Source organism: Phaethon aethereus, assembly GCF_964289735.1.
Source record: "Phaethon aethereus genome assembly, chromosome: Z".
Taxonomy (NCBI): domain Eukaryota; kingdom Metazoa; phylum Chordata; class Aves; order Phaethontiformes; family Phaethontidae; genus Phaethon; species Phaethon aethereus.
Window position 1 is genome coordinate 65,951,093 of NC_138577.1, and position 19,808 is coordinate 65,970,900.

The 19,808-nt window shown below is 38.7% G+C and overlaps 1 protein-coding gene across 1 annotated transcript; it reads right to left on the reverse strand.

Annotated features, from left to right (window-relative positions):
- Positions 1-5,413: 5,413 nt before the first annotated feature.
- Positions 5,414-15,423, reverse strand: NREP (neuronal regeneration related protein; the record flags this gene model as incomplete). The annotated part of the gene is made up of 3 exons (XM_082013321.1): positions 5,414-5,539; positions 9,520-9,597; positions 15,397-15,423. 3 exons carry the CDS (start codon positions 15,421-15,423, stop codon positions 5,414-5,416), a joined length of 231 nt encoding a protein of 76 aa, XP_081869447.1.
- Positions 15,424-19,808: the final 4,385 nt, after the last annotated feature.

Sequence of the window (19,808 nt, forward strand, 5' to 3'; positions counted from 1 at the left end):
CTTTCAACACAAACTATTCTGAGATTCTATAGTTCAGCAAGGCATTTCAGAGCTCTGCGTCTGAAAAGGAAAATATCTATTACAAACTGGAGTGTAACACTCATGTTTGTCTCTGCAAACCTTGCATCTCTTCAGCTCTAACTCAGACAGGCACAACTTCTTCTGGATTTCCTATTTCCCCTTAACTGTTTTCTATATCCTCTCCACATTTCTTTTTTTTTCTCTTGGTCTTTCATTTCTCTCAGCTGGAGTGTAAGTTACCCATATTTTCATGGCTGTAGCAGCAAAGCCCATGTAAGATCCTGTATTTCTATTTTCTTCTCATGAATTCAAATGAATCTTGGAAAACAGTGATGTGAGTAACCACAAGAAGGGGTCCATGGGGGCCATGCTGTGTTTGCCAGGGAAGTTTTTAGGAAGCCATAAAAAGACAGAAATTCCCGATTCTAGAACTAGAATAGTTCTATATTCTACCTGTATAAAGATATAGTCTACCATTGCTTCGTGGTAGGATCATCTGGCTTTAAATTACGGGTAATACAAATAATGACAGATATTTGCCTGTTCTGAAAGATCTCAGAAGATGAACATCCCACAGCCTCTCCCTTGGCACCCTGCTCGAGCACATTCCTACCCTTCCACCTTTGAAAGCCTTTTCCACATTTCTAGGTATTACCTCAACCTCTTTTATGACATTGAAGACTACTCTGTCTTGCTTTACCTCCATGAAGAGCAGTTTGTCAGCTTCATTTTTGGACTAAACCAACCCGTGTCTTTCAGTCACTGCCTGTCAGACACATTCTCAGCCGTCGTTCGCACCACGCTTGCTGCGTTCCCCTGGACTCTCGCCACTGGGCACCCATCTTCTCTGAGCTGGGGTGCCCAAGTAGGGTGTCTTTTTCCAGCTGTAGCCTTGCCAATGCTGAGTAGTGCTAAACTATTACCTCACTTGGCTTGCTGGTTATACTCCGGGTTATTCCAGTATAGTGTTTGGTTTTTTTTTTCACAGGAACATGATGCTGTTGAGACAGATCTGGGCTCATTTTCATTCTATTTAAATTTGCTTTTTGAGTTTGAACTTCTTATCTGAAATATTATTTTTTTTCTTTTGTAATATGGTAGTACAGCTTTAATAGTGGAAATTTAATTGAAGCGTGGCATTAAAGTAATATTGATTTAAAACTGTTACTGTTCTTTTGCATAAGTTTTATATGCATGCAGACAGAATTTAGCTAACTTCCACTGAATAAACTTATGAATATGAATCAGTATTTTTAACCCATCTCCTCAGGATGTTGTTGTCAGCATAAACTCCAAGGTGTAAGGCTTAATATTTTCTTCATTTGGTAATTAACAATGTAGGCTTTATCAAATTAATTGATAAACACATGCTGTTTTGCCCTAATTTTCATTTAAAATATAATGCTCAGTGATAACAATATCTAGTTCCTAATTAATTATTTTATCTGCATAGCTTAAAATGTGCTGTGAAAAACAGGTATCCATTATTATTCCTATTTTGCAGAATTCATCTTTGTTTTTTTCGTGTTTGATTTGCTGAGGGACAAAGATTGATTCACCAGATCCTCCATGATAGGTTATTGCAAGGTGAGAACCAACATTTCCTGAGTCAACCTACATGTCCATAATGCTTTGAAAACACTCTCACTAGCTTTTCTATTACACAAATGATTATTTAACAAGGGGGTTAAAAAGGCAGCTGTACTGCATCGACTGACTGTGAGACACATAGACTGCTTTTTTCTCCCAGTCCTTCTAGTCAACTTCCCAGCTCCAGGAAGCCTCCCCGCAAACCCGAGGAGCACGGGCTTGCTCCATACCACCACCTCTCCGGATCAGCTGTTACGCTGCCGATTCTCAGGTCCAGCTCGAGGTCTCTTTGTGCCATAGGCAAAATCAAATGTTGCCGTCCCAAGGATGAGGACGGTAGAACCTCCATCACCTTCGCTCTTGATGCAGCCAAGTTCCGCTCTGCTGCGGCTGCGTGGAGCATACAGACGGGAGAGACTCCCAGCCTCCCTCCTCCCCCGGCTCCCCAGCCCCAAGCCCTGGCACAGGGGTGCGAAATACCCTGCTCACCCCAGCCCCCCATGTGCACAAGGGCTGTCGTATGCACGCCGGAGAGGAGCAAACGTGAGTTAATGTCTCAGAGAGTCAAACTGCATCATCTTTTCAAAACGTGCCTAACAATGGTGATTCACGCAGCATTACAGGAAAGACATCTACGAATTCCTAGGGGCATTCCTTAAAATGACCACACCATTATTTTTTTTAGGTATGGTTACTCCGTAACCTTTTTCTCTTGTTTAAATCTGACGAAGCTGATGCTACATACGTGCCACAGCCACTATTGCTGATGCAAAAGTGCATGTCACCTTCACCTATTTAGGAAGACTCTATTAATCATAATGTATATGAAATAATCCTTGGCAAATTTCTGTCTCTAGAATGTCAGCATATTAAAAGTTCTTTTACACAGTAAGGAGTCCTTCATGTTTATTATCAACAAAAAGACCTGTTATTTGTGGTATTCAAGAATGACTTTTCGGTTGTAGTTTGATCAAAGACCCTAATCTACGGATCCTTATGTCTTTGTTAAAATGTGGCATGTTGCTGCGAAGATTAAAAACCAGTGCCAAAGGTCAAGCAATCATTATTTCAGCAGCTGCAAGTTCCAAAGGAGTGTGCAACCCTTTTAAATATTTCAGCTTTAAAAGCTTTTCTTGTGTAGCAAATTTAAATATTACTAACAATAACATTGGGATTTAAAAAGGCCTTTCAATCACCTTTCATACCTCTTTTGGGTATGGTTCACTTACTTCCCAAAGCCAGTAGACCACAGGTTAAGAAAATAAGATCAATTAATCAATTAATCATTGCGCTAATTCTATTCACTGTTTCTCATCATTTACATATGTATATATAGATGTGTATATATATAACATCTCTATGTATATACCTATACTACAGGTAGGTAAGATAAAACTGCTTTCTAACCAGAGGGTTAGCTCTAGCCCAAATACACTGCTGTCTGTTGTGCTTCCTAATGGTGAGGTCAGTGGCCATTTGCATCAGGAACTCTGTGTGCATGATCAGTCTTCTATGGTACAACCGAAGTCCTCAAACCAAAATCAATCCCTGTGTAAATTCACTCAGTGGGAGAGACAGTCAGGGCATATGGAATTGCACTTATTTGGTCTCATGTCTGGAAAATTTCAGGGGCAGACCTACATCTGGTATTGATTGGTAGATCACTGCTTGTGTTTTTAAAAAAATGCTGCCTTATCTTTTTTCTATGCTAAACCAAAACCAATATATGTTCTAAAACTTACAAATGCAGATATTACTTTTTCCCCCAATAAAAGTGGTTTTAAAGAGAGGACTGTATCAACATTCTTTTAAACTGTATTACATGCATTAGGAAAACGGCCTTTTAATTCTGTTTATGAGAGGTGGAGAACGAAATATATTGTGTTTGCCATGCACAGGCCCACAGTCTCCTCCTGGGATTACTAAAAATGGCATCAAGTGTCACGTCTGACCCAGCCACTCTGCAGCCTTGAAAGCGAAGTACATGCCTACCATTGTCTGGCAGCGATCATTTCCCAGATGCAGGTCTGGCATTTAGGTTAGCTTAATAGCTATTGTTTAGCAGACAACAAAAGGAATCACCTTTTACTTCACCAGATATTCCCCAAAAAACCCTCAGAAGTCACGTAAAGAACAGGTGTGGACAAACAGAAAAGGACCCCTCCCCTTATTGTAAGGGGGAATTTCTTCTTACAGTATTCTTATTGTAAGAAGGAAACACAGACATCACGGCTACCCTTAGAGCTTGCATATTTATTGAACAAATCCTACTAAAATAGCTAAAATACATTGGGTACTTGTAGTGCATTATTAAAGATCACACTGTTACAAAAGCCTGCGTTTTCAGCAGTACACAACTGCAACTATACATAAATGCCACAACTGCTGAATATTACTTCTTGCTCTATATACAGCACAGTAGACATATCTAATCTAATCTATTGGAAAACAAAATGTACAAGAAAAGGGATACAGAAGGTCAGGAAAGGAAAGAAATCTAGGAAGTGCAGTGCATGCATTGGTATTTAACAGTCAGAAGCTAAAACAGTTCAGAACAAGGCCTGCCCTGTAAAGGAAGAGCTAAAAGACAGAGTTATATAAAAAATTAAGGTGGGCTTTCAGACTGTGTCTAACACAACAACACTCCATGAGTAGATGATACTGTTTAGTTTTGTGTTTTGTGTTGTTTTGTATTGATAGTAGTCTGGGAGCAAGAACAAAAATGTAAAGTCCACATGTTGACAGTACCGTGGAAATGTACTCTTCTCCTTTAGGACTTCTCCTCCCAGAAATTTCCTGTGTTTTTCTTACTATATCCCCTATTTTATGGATTTGAAGAGGACATTAAAAATTGCCCCTTCTTTAAAAAAAGGCTTTTTTAAAAAAAAAAGACAGAAATAAAAAGAGATTTTGAGAGGTTGGTGGAAAATTATTGCTTGTCTTTCTCCTTTAGGTGGATAGGAGTCAAAAAGGAGATTTTACGTAAATTACAGTTTTGTGATTGCTCCCACTATAACTGCATGTTTTTGAGTGGACCCTGATAGGGAATCAGTTCCTCACTTGTACACTATAAGTAGTTACTCACCTACAGCACTGAATAAGAAAGCCACACTGAAGACACAAGTAAACAAGTCAGTCCAGTCTAAAGAACAACATTCAGAAAAACAAAGTACCAACACCTTCTCAGAACATGGAAATAAAAAATAACTCCATCCAGCTACCTTGCCAAGGAGCATATTTAAAGTCCAAAATAGCACCATTCATCAGTGTCTCAAATCCCGTGGCAGCATCACAATAACTTACCACAAGGAAACCATGAGTTTCATACTACTTCTATACATCAAAAGACTACATGGATAAAATATAGAGATATACAGACAATCAATGAAAATAAACTACTAGGCTTGTTACATCTAAATGAAAATAAAGGGGGACTCTTAGCCTCTGCAAGAAGCAGTTTGGGATGGTGGAAATGGAGAGAGTGGTTTACCGGTTGTGTGTGAGCAGTGGAGTTTGAGTAGTGGAAGACATTGCTGTGGTAGAACTAGGCCTGAGGGCCCACCTGTAATGTTTGTAAACATGGATTCACAGTGTGAAATTCTGAGAGCTTTCGCTTGAGTCAGAATGTTAAAATCTATTTTTTATGGTACACGTTTGTCCACTGTTACTCTCTAAAGCAAGGCTCAGAGTCCCATAGTTTCTTCTTACACTTGATGATTTACACAGAAACAATTCCCGATACATGACATCATGACCTCATCAAACCCATACACCATATGTAATACAAATGGAGAAATCATGATTAAAAAGAGTAGAGGTAATTGATTTTGGTGAAATGGTGTCCATAGCCGTTTAGTGGAACCAGGCGTGCCCCTTCCGCCTCACTTTTCTTCTTGCGATTTACTTCCTTCGAGATGGGGAGACTTCCCTGCAGAGGGGAAAAAACAATATCAGCTGTGCTTCGTGAAGTCAATACAGTGGGGTCCTCCTTTTTCCTATCCTAAGGTGTCCATAGGTCCCTAGCTTTAGGTCAGAAGTAAACATCTACTAAACATGTCTTGAATCAACTGTAAATACTAATGCCACAGAGAGCAAAGAATTGTCTCAAAGCCAGGCAAGCCATGCAGCATCTGAGGAAGACTCTTCAGCTGGGGATGAATGACTGTGCCCCAGCAGCCAAAACGCAGAAGAGTTGAGCCAACAATGTCCTCCCCTGCTGAACTGGGGAATTTGGACTTTTATTGCGGCTGGGGAGACCCCAACCACCCGAAGTTGTAACTTGGGTAACTCCAAAGTTACAGGAGAAGGAGTGATGGAGTGACAACCCTTTCTGCAGCTCACCACCAGTCATACATCCTTACACTATTCCTCAAAATTATTTTTCTCACTCCTGTCAAACCAAGCCATTTCTATGCCCTTCACAATAGCTGGGACAGCTCAGATCTAAAATGGCACCTGCGGGTCTGTGCGTGCAGTAGTTCTGGTGTATAAATAGGGCTGAAAATGAGCAATTACCTGTCCTGCACACATGAAGCACAGGAGGCAGACACGGTGTCCGAGTGTCGTGAATGCAAAACTCATGGCCACAAATAGACAGACAGCACCGAGCTCCTTTGAAAATATAACTCAGTACCAACTTGGGGAATCAAAAAACTAATGTTAGTTGTATCATCTACCAATAAATTAATTTGCTTGCTTGCTTGCTTTTTAATCCCCAAGCTCCATTCTATGGCTCCACTTGGCCTTCAACATAAAAGTGCGTTCTTAGTTATGAAAGAGCATCTTGTTATTAAGATAACCTTTTACAGCTGAGACCTCTCATCTTTTAAAAACCTTACAGCTTAAGCAGCTAGCATACACTACTAAGTGACTTTCCCATAGTATTTCATTGCAAAGAGCACTCTGAAGACACTACAGTGTGTTACTTATCTCTGGACAAGTAAGGAGATGGTGTAGCCTATCAACCAGCTGCCTCAGATAGGTTTTCGTGAGCCGTATTTAACCATTCACTGGCTGAAGTCTATGCCTATTCAGCAAAGCATTTAAATCTATGTTTCACTTTAAGCCTCAGAAGGAAGCCTAAAGGCTAAGCATGTGCTTAAAGTACTTTGCTGATATCACTATGGGGTCTTAAACAAAAAGAATTTGTTTAGCTAGTAATATACTGGGAAAAAATCTGTGGGCTTTGTGTTTAAAAGATTAGAATTGTAAAGATGCTTTATTGCTTTTACTGCTTAGGACATGTTTGTTGTATAAGCAGATTGCTTTTAGTTTGTTTAAGAAATTGAAGTTATCTTCTCCAAGTTCAATTTTTCTGATGTGAGAGTTGTGAATATCTGAATTAGGAATTAAACACATAGCAGTCTCTCAACTAACCAAGAAAGTGCAATTTTCAGCAATTTTCTTTTCCTGGCTCTTCAAAGCCGTAATTTGCACTGCAATGTCGATATTTGCTACATATACTTGTGCTGGCAATGAAGCCACCCCATGGCTCTTCCACTGCCTTTATCACAGTTTACAGGATAAATTCTGCTTTTGGGTAGATGAATTACCCCCCCGCGGTTCTGCACTGCATACAGCCAGGAGCAGTTTTCAGGCTGAACACAGGGTAAAATCCTTTCCTAGGGGCAAATGGTTCCCTCTATCTTTGGGGCATAAGAAATGGAGAAACGGAGCAGACTTCGATCAGTACATGTGCCGAAGGGCTCTGCAAGCCAGGGGAAGAAGTAGGAGTAGAAACATACCTTGCCATTGCTACAGCCAAACTGAGGATTTTGCAAGAGACAATTTCAGAAAGAAAAAATAACGTTTACATTTTAGTGACTGCACAAACATGTATCCCCAAAGGACTCTAGAAAATTCCATCCTCGTGATAATATTTTTGCTTTTTTTGTTGACTAGATTTGCTACTTGTGTATCATTCCAGGATATGAGAAGAAAACTAGAAACTTACACATGCAAACAGGCACACCACACAGACCAAAGGTCTGGGCAAATTTCCAAAAGCATTGTGTTGGGCAGTTCCTTTTCAGCTGTGAAAACAATCTCAGTCCTGAAATTCTGCCATACAATCATAAGATAAAAAGTCCCGTATGACCCTTCTAGGTCTGGAAATAAATTGTCTTTAAGAAATTTATCCTTTTATATTTGTTGGTTGCATGAAAACAAACAAAAAAAAGCACTTTTATCTGAAATAAGAGTTTTAAAATGTCTTTTTACTTTATTCTCTCAGCAGTTCAAGCTGTGTAGCACTCAGTACATGACTGAAGGACTGAGCACTTTGTGCAGTCTTCTTCAGCAATTTACCCAGCTTAATTTTATAAGATGGATGAAAAAAAATAGATTCCAAAGGCACACGGCTTCTGTTAAGGCTGATACTCTTCTACAAGCTAGGTTGTGTGCAGCTAATATTCAAGTTGCTTTTGAAGATCAATTGTGAAATAAAATTTGGAGTTAGTTCTAAAAACTGGTCCTTGTAAGCATATGCCAAATATCTTCTGAAGAATTACATGAAGGCTAGAAAAAAATGCATCATATTTAAAAAGCAGGAATCGAATCACTTTAAAGGAAAAGAAGTATAATATTTTTGACTAGTTGAGAAAGAATTATCCCTTCTGATAGACTTTTTTTAAGCTATGTACAACTAAAAACATGGCTATTCATAAATCCAATAAAATGCATCATTGTTACTAACGGTGCTGCACATAGTTCACCGCTTCATTCCCGTGTTTCAGGAGCGACTGTTTAGTGATGAACGACAACTTACTAAAAGCTGCTAAGTTAAAATTTTGAATAAAAATCATCTAGTTAACACATAGGTGATTCACAAAATTAGCAAATTCACTTCATGTAAGTATGACCAGATATAGCACACTCACCGTAATCTGGCATTGCTATTAGCCTACTCAGCTGAACTTCTGAAATACTTTGAATGTTAAGAATGGCAGTACTGCCATGTATGTTAATTTAAAGACTGGCGTGTTGGCACATGAGTCTGCAAATAGCAGACTGCAAAGAGCCCAGCCATAAATTTTAGAAGTTCCTTTATAAAGAAAAAGTGTGGAAAATACAGTGTTATCCAGAAGGAACAGCAGGAGCGGGAGTCTAGATAATAATTGAAACTTAATAAAAACAATTTTCCATGTGCTCTCTCCTTTACTTACCTGCCCCTTTTTTTGCCAGATTTTGAGTCAGTAATGAAAGGGAATATGAAAATAAAATATGCACATTCTTTGTTCCTGAGTAACTGTTATATTTTCCTACTCAATTTTCAAATTGATTTTCACAATTATGAAACCAGCAGTGGTAAGAGAACAAAATCTTATGAATCTCGTCTGAGAAGCCACATCTTCTGCATTTATGTTGGGGTACTTCTTGTCAAACTCAGATGAATACTGCCATGTTTTGCATGCTTGTTACTCAAGACAGGTAAAACACAAGCAGAAAAATTAACAGAAAAAAGAAAAAGGACACCTCCTTCCTCCTTCTGTATTATCATTGACTTTTTTATCTGCATTGCTAAGAGAGAATTGCCAAAAGCAAGCATTCAAAACTTAGATGTCATGCTTGTAAAATCATGAGACAGGCTTAAGAAATATGAGTTCTTGAAAATTAGTATGTTTTCTTTCTGGTATGTAGCCAGCAAGAGTCCATGTTTTCTGCAAGCCTGAAGGCTAAAACATCATTTAAAATGAAAGCTGAAATCCTCAGTTAACTGCCTGGCTCAGGGAGCCAAGGCTTTAAAAAAACAGAATACCATGAGACTCGTGATAAAATGAGAGCTAGCTACTCTCTTGAAGCAGTCATAAAATAAAATCCATTGAACTTTCAGTGTTTTGGTTTTTCTCTGAAAAATTTCATATTAGTAAACTATTTATTAGATGAAAGAAATCACATAAATAACTTTACCTTTGGAAATCCCCCATCCCCTTGGCTGGTTGGAAAGATTTTCTGGCTTACCCAAATCATTAACCTTGGTTGATAAACCTGTAGTGACATAAACATACACAATTTCTTACTATGAAAAAGAGAGTCATTAAATGCAATTAAATGGTGTTCATGTGACAGACCGCATTACTAAAACCAAGAGTCTAATGTCAGTTGAGCTTGGCCCAGAGACTTAGCTGTGTTTTATGCTCAGTACATATTTTTGAGTACCCATGACAACAAGATCTGTCCCTAGAGTATGTCAGCTATATTGTTTATGGCAATCTGCATTCAAGAGGCTTTTTAAAAAGAGCATAGGATGGATTTTTTTCAAATGTCTTTAAGAAACATTGTCTAAGACGATGTCCGTACTTACTGAGGATGTTGTGAGACCACATGCCCATTCTCTTCTGCCAGAAGTCACTAGCAAAAGACTATTTAATGACGATTATTACCTTTGCTGATGACTACAGGAGACAAGGGCATCACATCTTTGATAATCCTTTCACAATGAACAGTGAACTAGAATTACTAAATTCTAAGACCATTGACACAGATATAATTCTGTGTTAGCACCCTATATTTTAGACATTAAAGGAATTCTAACACATTATAAAAGACATCAAATAAAATAGCTGGCAGCAGGATTTAATGGTTAAGATACTGGCCTATGACTGCTATAGGAAAATTTTACTATGGAAAATGGATAAGATCCTACAGTGGGAAGCTAGAGTGAATAAATGCCAGCCTAATACACCTCAGTTACAGTGAATCTGAGCTGGAAACCTCCTGTGCTTCAGTTTCTCAACGTCAGGATGAAGATCAGAGCATTTCTTCATCTTGCTCTCATTAAACATTGAAATGGTCAGGTATAAGTTGCATACAACACTGAAGATCTTAGATTTATTTTCCTGCTGGGAAATTTTTATTTTTCCTCCTGGGCCTTTGAGGTTTTGTGAATTGAACTCTTTCTGCACAATGCCTGAATGTCAAACTGTCAATGTTTTGAGTTGAACATTATAAATTACACCATTCAAACTTGTTTGCACTTTGGGAATCAAAACTTGCCTTGTCACTTGAATTCCTGGTGGGCCAGTTTTACTCACATGCTTACTATTCTATTTATATTGAAACCTGAGGAATGTTTTCATTTCTGTGGAGTTGCATGTTGACTCTTAGTTGTCACAACTGCACTAGATGTAGCTTGGAGAAATTACCAGAAATTTATGTGAGTCATCTTTCCAAGAGAAAATCCTGAACTCTACTATAAAGTAGGGAACAGAGGAGGGAAATTTAAAACACAGAGCCTAAGGCAGTGCCTGCTCTGATACACTCTCCTATGATTTCCTGCAGTACAAAACACAGTGCTTTCTACTGATTAAAGCATCAGATTTTATTTCATATTTTAGATTACTATATGATCTCAGACAAGCCAGTTAAGATCTCTGGTTATGGCTGACATAGAGTAACTAATACACAAGACAGGGCACTCTGTGAATTCATCAGTTAATGTTCACATTGAATATTTGAGACACTTGCATGAAAGATACCAAGTAACCCCTGAGCTCTCCTGTTGCTATTTATAATGACTGATTACCCATCCTGCAAGCAGGGATTGATTTTATTGTGTAGTCATATTCTTTGTATGCAAACTCTTGGTGGGAAACAGTGATAGAAGTTCAGCTCTACCACAGGACATGCATGCTCAAAGCAGCAAAGTATACAAAAACGTGTATTTTCCCATAGAAGAAAGGAATAAACATCAGAATACAGTATTAGTCATTATGATGAATATGAGTTTCTATATTTTCCATGGAGTCTGAGATGTATTCAGGTTAGGCTTATAGGCCTTGTCATCCTAGCAGGAAGAAAGTAAGCACCTGCAGATAAATGATAAAGAAAGGATCCTCAACTTAAATTTGTAAGAACTTAGAGGGACTGTAGTTTGAGGGAGGATTTTTGGAATGAGGCAGGAGGAAAAAGAGGTAAATTGTAAAATATACTCAGAGCTATGCTCCAGGGTCAAAAAACAAAACAAAATAAAACCCCACCAACACCCACCACCACCACCAAAAAAACCCTACACAACCCCCAGCTATCTTTCACAGTAATTTTCTGTGGAGAAAAGACATCATTAATGTCCTGTTTTCTTAATATCTCTTCAAAAACAACTACTGTGGCTAATAATGGTAGATAATAAACATGTGGACCTACTCCACAGGCAGTAACTATTCTGCTAGAACTGTACCAAAGTCCTGACTGGGCAGCCAAAGGACTTCAAGTATCTGCCTTGTGAGCAATGGTGAAAGGGTGGGGAATGATGGTTTGGATCCTGGCTAAGTGGAGGAAGATTCTGGAATGGAAAAAAGATGCCCATGTAGAAAAGTCCACTCAGGATTTCCTACAATCCACTAGGGGGGAAAAAAAAAAAAAAAATGTTTTGCCATGCTACATGCTTTATTAAAATGCAGAAACTACGTAGTAGCTCAAATATACTGGTAACTATGGTGTTAGAAAAACACAGCAAGAACTTCTAGTCAATTACAGCGTCTCAAAACAACTGATACTAATGTTGCAAGATGAGCTATAGAGAAAAAGTGCAAAGCAATGCTCCATTACAGAGTAGGATGTAAGGCTTACAGCATTCCAGCTGTTAGCATGAAGCAAACACTTCTAAATAAACGCTTCCATTGATACACACCATATTTTCATTTCTTAGTACATCCTGTGTGACTCTTATGCGAGTACAGGCTTGGCTTAAATAACCAAAGTATCAGGATTCAGAACAGAATTACCGAACTTTAGGATGGACTGAAAACTAAAGTTGCTGCAAATCTATACAATGCATGAGAGTCATATGCTGACTCAAATTGATAGCCTCAGTATTTGATAATCATTAGGAAAAAAAATCAAGCTAGTAAACTTTATCCATAAATTATCAAAGTGGATCACCCCTAAACATCTGACTAACAGCATTACTACCCTTGGAAGCCTGCCTTCCTGGCAGAACATGTGATACACAAAACCATCCACTCCCACTTTAAGAAGTCAGGGGGGAAGAAACCCACTGATCTGGGAAGTGCTGTCTGAGACAGTGTTCTTACAACAACAAGCAATTCTGCCTGAAACATCGAGGCCAACTTGAAATAGGGTATTATGAGCTGTGAAGAATTTGTTTTCAATTCTTTAGCGTCCATTCTCTTGAAAATATACAAATAAAAAAAACTAAGATTAAAGATCAGAGAAAGCAAAGGTGGAGGAAAATAAATGCCCAGTCTATTTACTGGCTCTTACAGCACCCAGACTCCAGAACGACTTACTGCTACTTTTTTTTTTTTTTTTCAAAACCAGAAGGATTTCTAGAGTAGACTCTTCTTTTCTCCTCTGCCCAACAAACTGAGAAAATTGTTTTTTGCTATTTCAAAGGCTCTGTTTAACCAGCATTTCAAAACTCTAATGCCTATTATTCCATTTTAAGCCATGTCCTCTCTAACAGCAATAGTAGGGGAGCACAAACTTTTGCCCAACTTTAAAACAGATACATAAAATAATTTTAAGAGAGCTGGACTAAATATACTGTATCAGTCACATCAAAATGCTACAATTAATTTCTTGCTACCCACTCTTCATTCCTACTCACTAAGAGCACCTTTCAAACATCAGATACATCCATCAAGAGGGAAAAAAAAAACCCCAGATTTAAGGCATGCTAAACTTAGTAAAATGAGCACACTCCTGTCAAGGTTTTTATAGTTAAGAAACAAGCAAGAAAGCTTTAAAAAGAAAGTTACTTTTTCTATCTTTTTCGTCTCCATCTGGCCCAGAACTGAATTCCTGTTCACTAAGTCTCATTCAAGACTTAGAGGAGTTGAGTTCAGCTGCTGTCTGGATTTCAAAACTACAAATGTGATGAAGAAGACTAACTGCTCTGAGCACATCAGCAACAACTTTTGAGAAGTTTCAGGTAACTTCTTTACCATAAAAACCAATTGGGGGGCGGGGGGGGGGGGCATGAAAACAAAAAGGAAATTACAAGTACTCTACAAATTCCCCCAGTTCCAAATAAAAGGTGACCATCTCTAGTAATTCTGCACTAGCCTACCTAGGAGAGGAAAAAAGAAAAATACAAGCAAGAGGCAAAGCTTTGCTATATGGATTAGCAGTCTAATAGCAGACATGAATGGCCATGGTCTGGGGAACAGGGGCGTAAAATGACAAGGGCATGTGTTGAAGAGAAGGAAAGAAAGGGGCATGCTCTTCCCCTCCGCAGCACTAAAACTACACTTGTGCAGCTGTGAGGACTGAGGGCTCTGCCCGCCTGTAGTGCCCAATCCAGAACAGTGAGCAGACATCCTCCTACCGTGCTCTCCTGGGATGGGCTGTATAGCCTGAAAGGAACGCTGCTCCTCATGCCTGTACCTGTATTTCTTTAAAGTAGTTTGAGGATTTTTCACTACCATTGCTCTGGGTTACAGTGACACAAATCAATGGTGTTAAGGCTCCTAGAGGAAAATTTGTAGCTTATTTCCTTTGTGGCTGGTCTCAGCATCACTAAAAGTGTCTAGCAGATTTTATTTCCAAATTGAGTCCTTGATGCACTTTCTTTTGCAAAAAAATATAACATAGTTGCCTACTAAGTTGAAACAGTTATAACTTGCAGGGTTTTTTTTTTTAAAGTTTCGTAGTCACCAGCTGGTTTGAGCTGTAGTGACTTTTCCCAACACTTTCTACCATGCGCTTCTCAATTCCCCAAACACCTCCCACTGCAGTAAAAGGTTCTCTTTGTAACCAGCAGCCAACCATCACAATCCAGAGGCATAAACAGCAAATCTTACTGCACCACTGCTTGAACACCAAATAAATAATTCTGTTAAAAAAAAAAAAAACCTAACTCATTTTAAACAAAACTGGAAGGAAAGCTTCTGCTAGGATCAATGCATTTACTTGAGTGCAAGTGGTAAGCTAATGCTCCCATCTGCAGTAGCTGTATTTTTAAGACTGTGAGGGGAACATTATGAAAACATACAATATTAATGTCCACCATGTTCCAAACCTACCATGCAGGTTTTAATACATACAGCAACTGCTAGCTGAATGGTTGCTGCTTTTCAAGAGTTTAGCTGGGTGGCAGTCTGATATCCATCAGCTTTTTCTTCTGAATATTCTGGAAAGGGCACTGACAGGGCTACATCAAGGGTATTGATCATTACTCCTTATTTCAAAGTCACTGAAGCTTTGTTGGACCTTTGTTATATTTAATAAGCTGTACTCATGATCAGATGGGATGCTGCTGTTGTGGTAGGCTTACTCTGAAACAGACTCAGTGAGGAAGCTTTCCCTACTGAAACATCAGAAACCACAACTTGCCCAAGTTAAAATGCAACTTAATTACCTTAGCTTAATTATTTATAAATACTGTGAACATGTGGTTTAGCAGGTGTGAGGCCTGCCAATTTGGTGAACTCGATCACCTTTTTTGTGTGGCTCTGCATCACAAGTCTGAGCCTCTGGTCGAGGTACAGTGACAGTTATCCCCAATAACCTGTCTTCATATTGCCAGTATACTGTCAGGGCAGCAGGTTTTTCTCTCAGTCCTGCTTTCCATGTGCCATGAACATTCAGATATTGGAGGGAGGGAGGATAATTTACAGTCATTTCACCTGGTTAATTCCACACAGCAGATAAAGGTAGATAAATGGTTTGAGGGAACTGATGAAGAATTACACCATCATTCTCCTGGCTGGGATTGCTTCAAGTGGCCCACCTTTTTGGTGAGACTTCACCTGCCATTACAGTAAGAATTAATACACAGCAGTATATCAGCAGAACATGGCAGGACAACCGCACAGCTGAACTTGCCTTTGACTTCTGTGCATCAGCATCCATGCTGGATGTATGCAGCACCCCCATGCCTTTTCATGGAGAAGATATTACTGCTGCTTTTTATTCCTCCCCATCTGATGACTCAAACTCACAACCACATAGAGATGAAAAAGCCTAAATGAGACAAGTATGCTTTTCCTCGCATCCCCCTCTTCACGCTGCACATGAATTAGCAAGTTTATTCATTAGGGGGTTTTTGCAGTCCTTGTTCATCACTTCTTCAATTTCTGTCAATTTCACAGCACGTCATCTGCTCCTTCCCTACACAACACAGAGAAGTCACCTTGGAAGTAGTTTTTCTAGATTGTAAGTACAAAAATTCTCATATAAACCCATCTTCATCCTGTTCTTAAAGGTCCTATTCTCCAGGTTACACGGAAGTGTCTCTTCCTATGCAGTCTCCTACCTCAGCTCATCTGTATCAGCTTCTACAAAGAATTCACTCCTGTCCTTAACCATACTATATAGGTTGCATCTTTTATATATGTATTTACAGAATCCCATGGCATATATAAGGAAATTATCTGAGTGACTGTGCAACATTTGCTAAAATGCTTTTAAGACTAATGGGCTTTAGTGCTGCAGAGACCCTTGCTGCAGGAAAGGATGCTGGTAGATACTAAGCACTCAGAGCAGGCACATTTTTCCAAGAGATCTCTTACATGAATACTGGCCTCCAAAACTCAGAGTATGGTGTTGAGGAGGGGGGAAACACAAGATAATCTAGCTTGAGTATGCAGTCAGCACACTCCTGTCAAATTCTTTAGCTGGTAAGAACCCTCAACAGAAACTTTAGCTGTCTTCTGGCATACATGACTGAGTTAAGTTAGTTGTAGAAAACATTTTCTTTTTCCATGGAGAGGAATCCTGCCCACATCACCTGAGTGTAATGCAATTTTTAGGCAGAGATCAATTTGCACTTTCCTGCACTAGTCAGAAGGAATCTAGCTTGTGTGCTACAAGTGCTCTCATGCTGCTTTTTTACTTCATTAATATGCAAAAACTACTGCAAACCTTTGTTAATATTTACCACACATATGAAGAGTAAGAGAAAAAGAAATCAAGTGGGACATTGTGAATGCTGTCATAAATGCTCATCCAACTTCTGACTGAATTCATCAGTTCAACAAACATACTCATTACCAGAGTATCACACTCCTTGAAAGGAAAAGAAATGCAATATTCCCAGAACAATAATAAGAAACAAGGGTATATTCTACGGAAAGTTCCATTAACCAGTGAAATGGCTGCAAACTACTTTATTCCACCAGTAAACTTCTGTGCATGGGCTCTGAAATTGTAGCACAGAAATCTAAATAACCAAATGAGCCTTCCAGAAAACCAAAGTTAAAACCCAGTGCAACCCAGCACCTTTTCCACTTCATTTGCCTCTGCACTACAATGGTAGCTTTTGTTATTTTACTTAACATGCACACACAGAAAAACAACAGTAATAGGCCTAAGAATTAAAATAGTATTTGAGTTTTCAGTCAATTACATAAGAGTTTGTAATTTGTTCTTCAAGTGCAATAAGGTAATGAAAAGCTTAATTAGTAACCATTTGTATCTACACCTAATGGTAACTGCAGAAGTAAGTCTTTTGTTACAAAGTCAGGTGAACACACAGTGCGGTAGCAAAATGCAGGACCAAGGGCTGCACGGTTAAGTTCTTCAGTAGTTTCATACCCAACGCTGACAAATTACTGGAGCAACTGAGGAGGAAGAAAAGCAGCATTGTCACAGGCTGACCAACAAGTCCATTTAGCCCAGTCTCCTCACTCCATCGAGTTTTGATCTTAAGGGAAAGACCAGCAAGAACAGTGGCCAGTAGGGGAATCATGAAGACAGAATAAGAACAGACAGCCCAGAATGCTGCTTCTCCTGTGTGCTCTCCCAGTTCCCTCCTTCCAGTCTTGGGGTATACAAAATGCATACATCAAGCTGAATCCCGAAACATGTTTCATTTTTTAATTTCCTATAAACTTTCTAAATTAATGGCCTGAATACTGTAAGTTACAGAAGACTTAATATACTGCTTTGGATGAAAACTGTTTTGTTTGTGTAATTTTGTTTGAATTCCTCACAAATACCAGAAAGATGACCAGAAATCCAACAAGTGATGCTGTTCTCCAAGTGGTGGCAAGGTCACTGCCTCTGCCGACTGCTTTCCTGCAGAGCCCAGACACGAAAGCGTTTCCCTTCATGAGTTACCAACTTCTTGCCCAACCAGCATATTCCAGGCCAGTATTAAACGCCCCAGTGGTACTCTTGGAAAGGGGAGACAGAACCACATTGTACAGCCAGTACTTACCTCTTTAAAAGAGATGTAATGACCACTGCTAATGATACTGTAACAGGTGCTTAAAAGCATTATGGTACATATACCTGAAGTCACCATATTACCAGCATCTAGTATCGTTTAACGTAGCTTAACTGCTACTCCAAGTACAAAAAACACAAACTGTGTCATGTATGTCCTGTAGGCTGAAAGTAATAAAATATCTGTGTGTTCTGGGACTCATCTAATGAGGAGACACACAGGAAAAGTGTGTCCTGCCAAGTATTGTTTTTGGGTTTTGTTCATATTGCCTTACATAATCACTTAGCTGAGAAATTAAGGGTAGGGACATTTACCAATATTTCCACAGGATTTTATTCTGCCAGCAGGAACAGAGTGACTTAAATTCATACTCATTCATGATGGAGATTTATCACAGATACAGTCATGTTAAAACAAAGAAGCAAGATTTGTTCCTCTCTAACTTAATCTTTGTGAGTAGGTCTATGATGCTAAGGTGTGCCTTCTAAACATCAGTGCTGTAAGAATTCAAGACTTCCTTCTGATAATGGATATATTAAGCCAAGGTTTATACCACCTTCAGTGAGAACACACAAATTTCTTTTAACTTTTTTCAGTTTACTCTCACACAGGTACACTGTGCTAGTAGACAGACAATAAGGTTAGTGTTAACAGAATTAATCCAGAAACATTTCTTCCTGCAGGATGAGAAAATATCACATGTTCTGAGGGTGATTTTTTTTTTTTTAATGCAGTATTTACAGAAGGAAACATCAGGAATCCTCCCAGGAACATCTACATAAGGATTCATTCAGTAGTGCTACCGTGAATTTGCCAGACCAGCAGTCTAAATTGAATTTCATGTAACACTCAAACAATGATTCATAGTATCATTCTAGATTAAACATTTGAAAAGAACATTTTTGCACCTTTCCAGATTGCACCCTCAACCAATATGGTTTAATGAGGTGAATAAATATTTTAAATAAAAATAAAATACAGATATTTAAAAATATTTTTATTAAAATATCCTGTCCTAGTCAATGATACTGAATTATGTTTATGAAGTTGTTCTAGGGCTATTAAGTTTAGTCCCTCTTCCCTCGCTTTAGCCATATACAGAGATCAAAGCTCTTGTGTGGGGCAGCAGTATTCTGATGCAAAAAAAAGAGAAGAAGATTGTTGCTGAAGGCTTTAGACCCCAAGACTTAAAAATCAATGTCATGACCGTAGTATTACAAGGTGTGTATTAATTTTTATTTCTGATTTTCTAAGATTTCAGCCTTTGTGAAAAAAGTTCAGTAAAGATTTGTCCTGGACAAAGTATTATGTAAACCTCCAATTCCATGTGTCAACACAGTTCTGTTCAGATAAAGTATGCTGGTGCACAGTTACAAAATTTTAGCACCCAGAGCATGCCTGTGTGTGACTGGGTAGAAACACCTATGTACAGAGCTTTTGTCTTTTAATGTGCATATGAACTATACCATAGAAATAGCCACAGTATCTATAGCTTTGCACAACAATTACTTCTTTTTTAAACGTCACTTCAAATTTTTCTAGCCATAATCAAGTAAAGGTGTTTTTCTGCACAGTTGAACAGCTGACTCAGCAGAATTACTGCAAAAAATGAGTTTGTATTTCTGCTTATTTACTTCATAAGCAGGAAAGCTTTAATTCTCCCTAACTTTTCAGCAATCAAGTAGCTTTGAGCAAACCGCACCCAATGTCTTTTTCATGCACAATACATAAGCATAATAAAAAAAGCACAATATACACATTCAGATGGCCAAAACTACTTAAGTTTCATCCCTCTTAATTATTTCTCTTTATCAAATTCTGCCCATGAACAGAAGAGGATCTGATATAGTCCTACAGCTCCTATGCAGTTCTGAACTACCATAAAGGAGATTACAGTTCCAGTTCCAGACTTGGTAATAATAAAAAAAAAGTATTAATTTTCTCATGCCAGACCAGGAGCTGCATTTGTCCAGTATGTATCTAGTATAAGGCTGGACATAATGTCTCATCCTAGTATCTTGTTCTTCTTATTCCTCAGAGCACCTAAAAGGCTCAGAATAATGCCTGC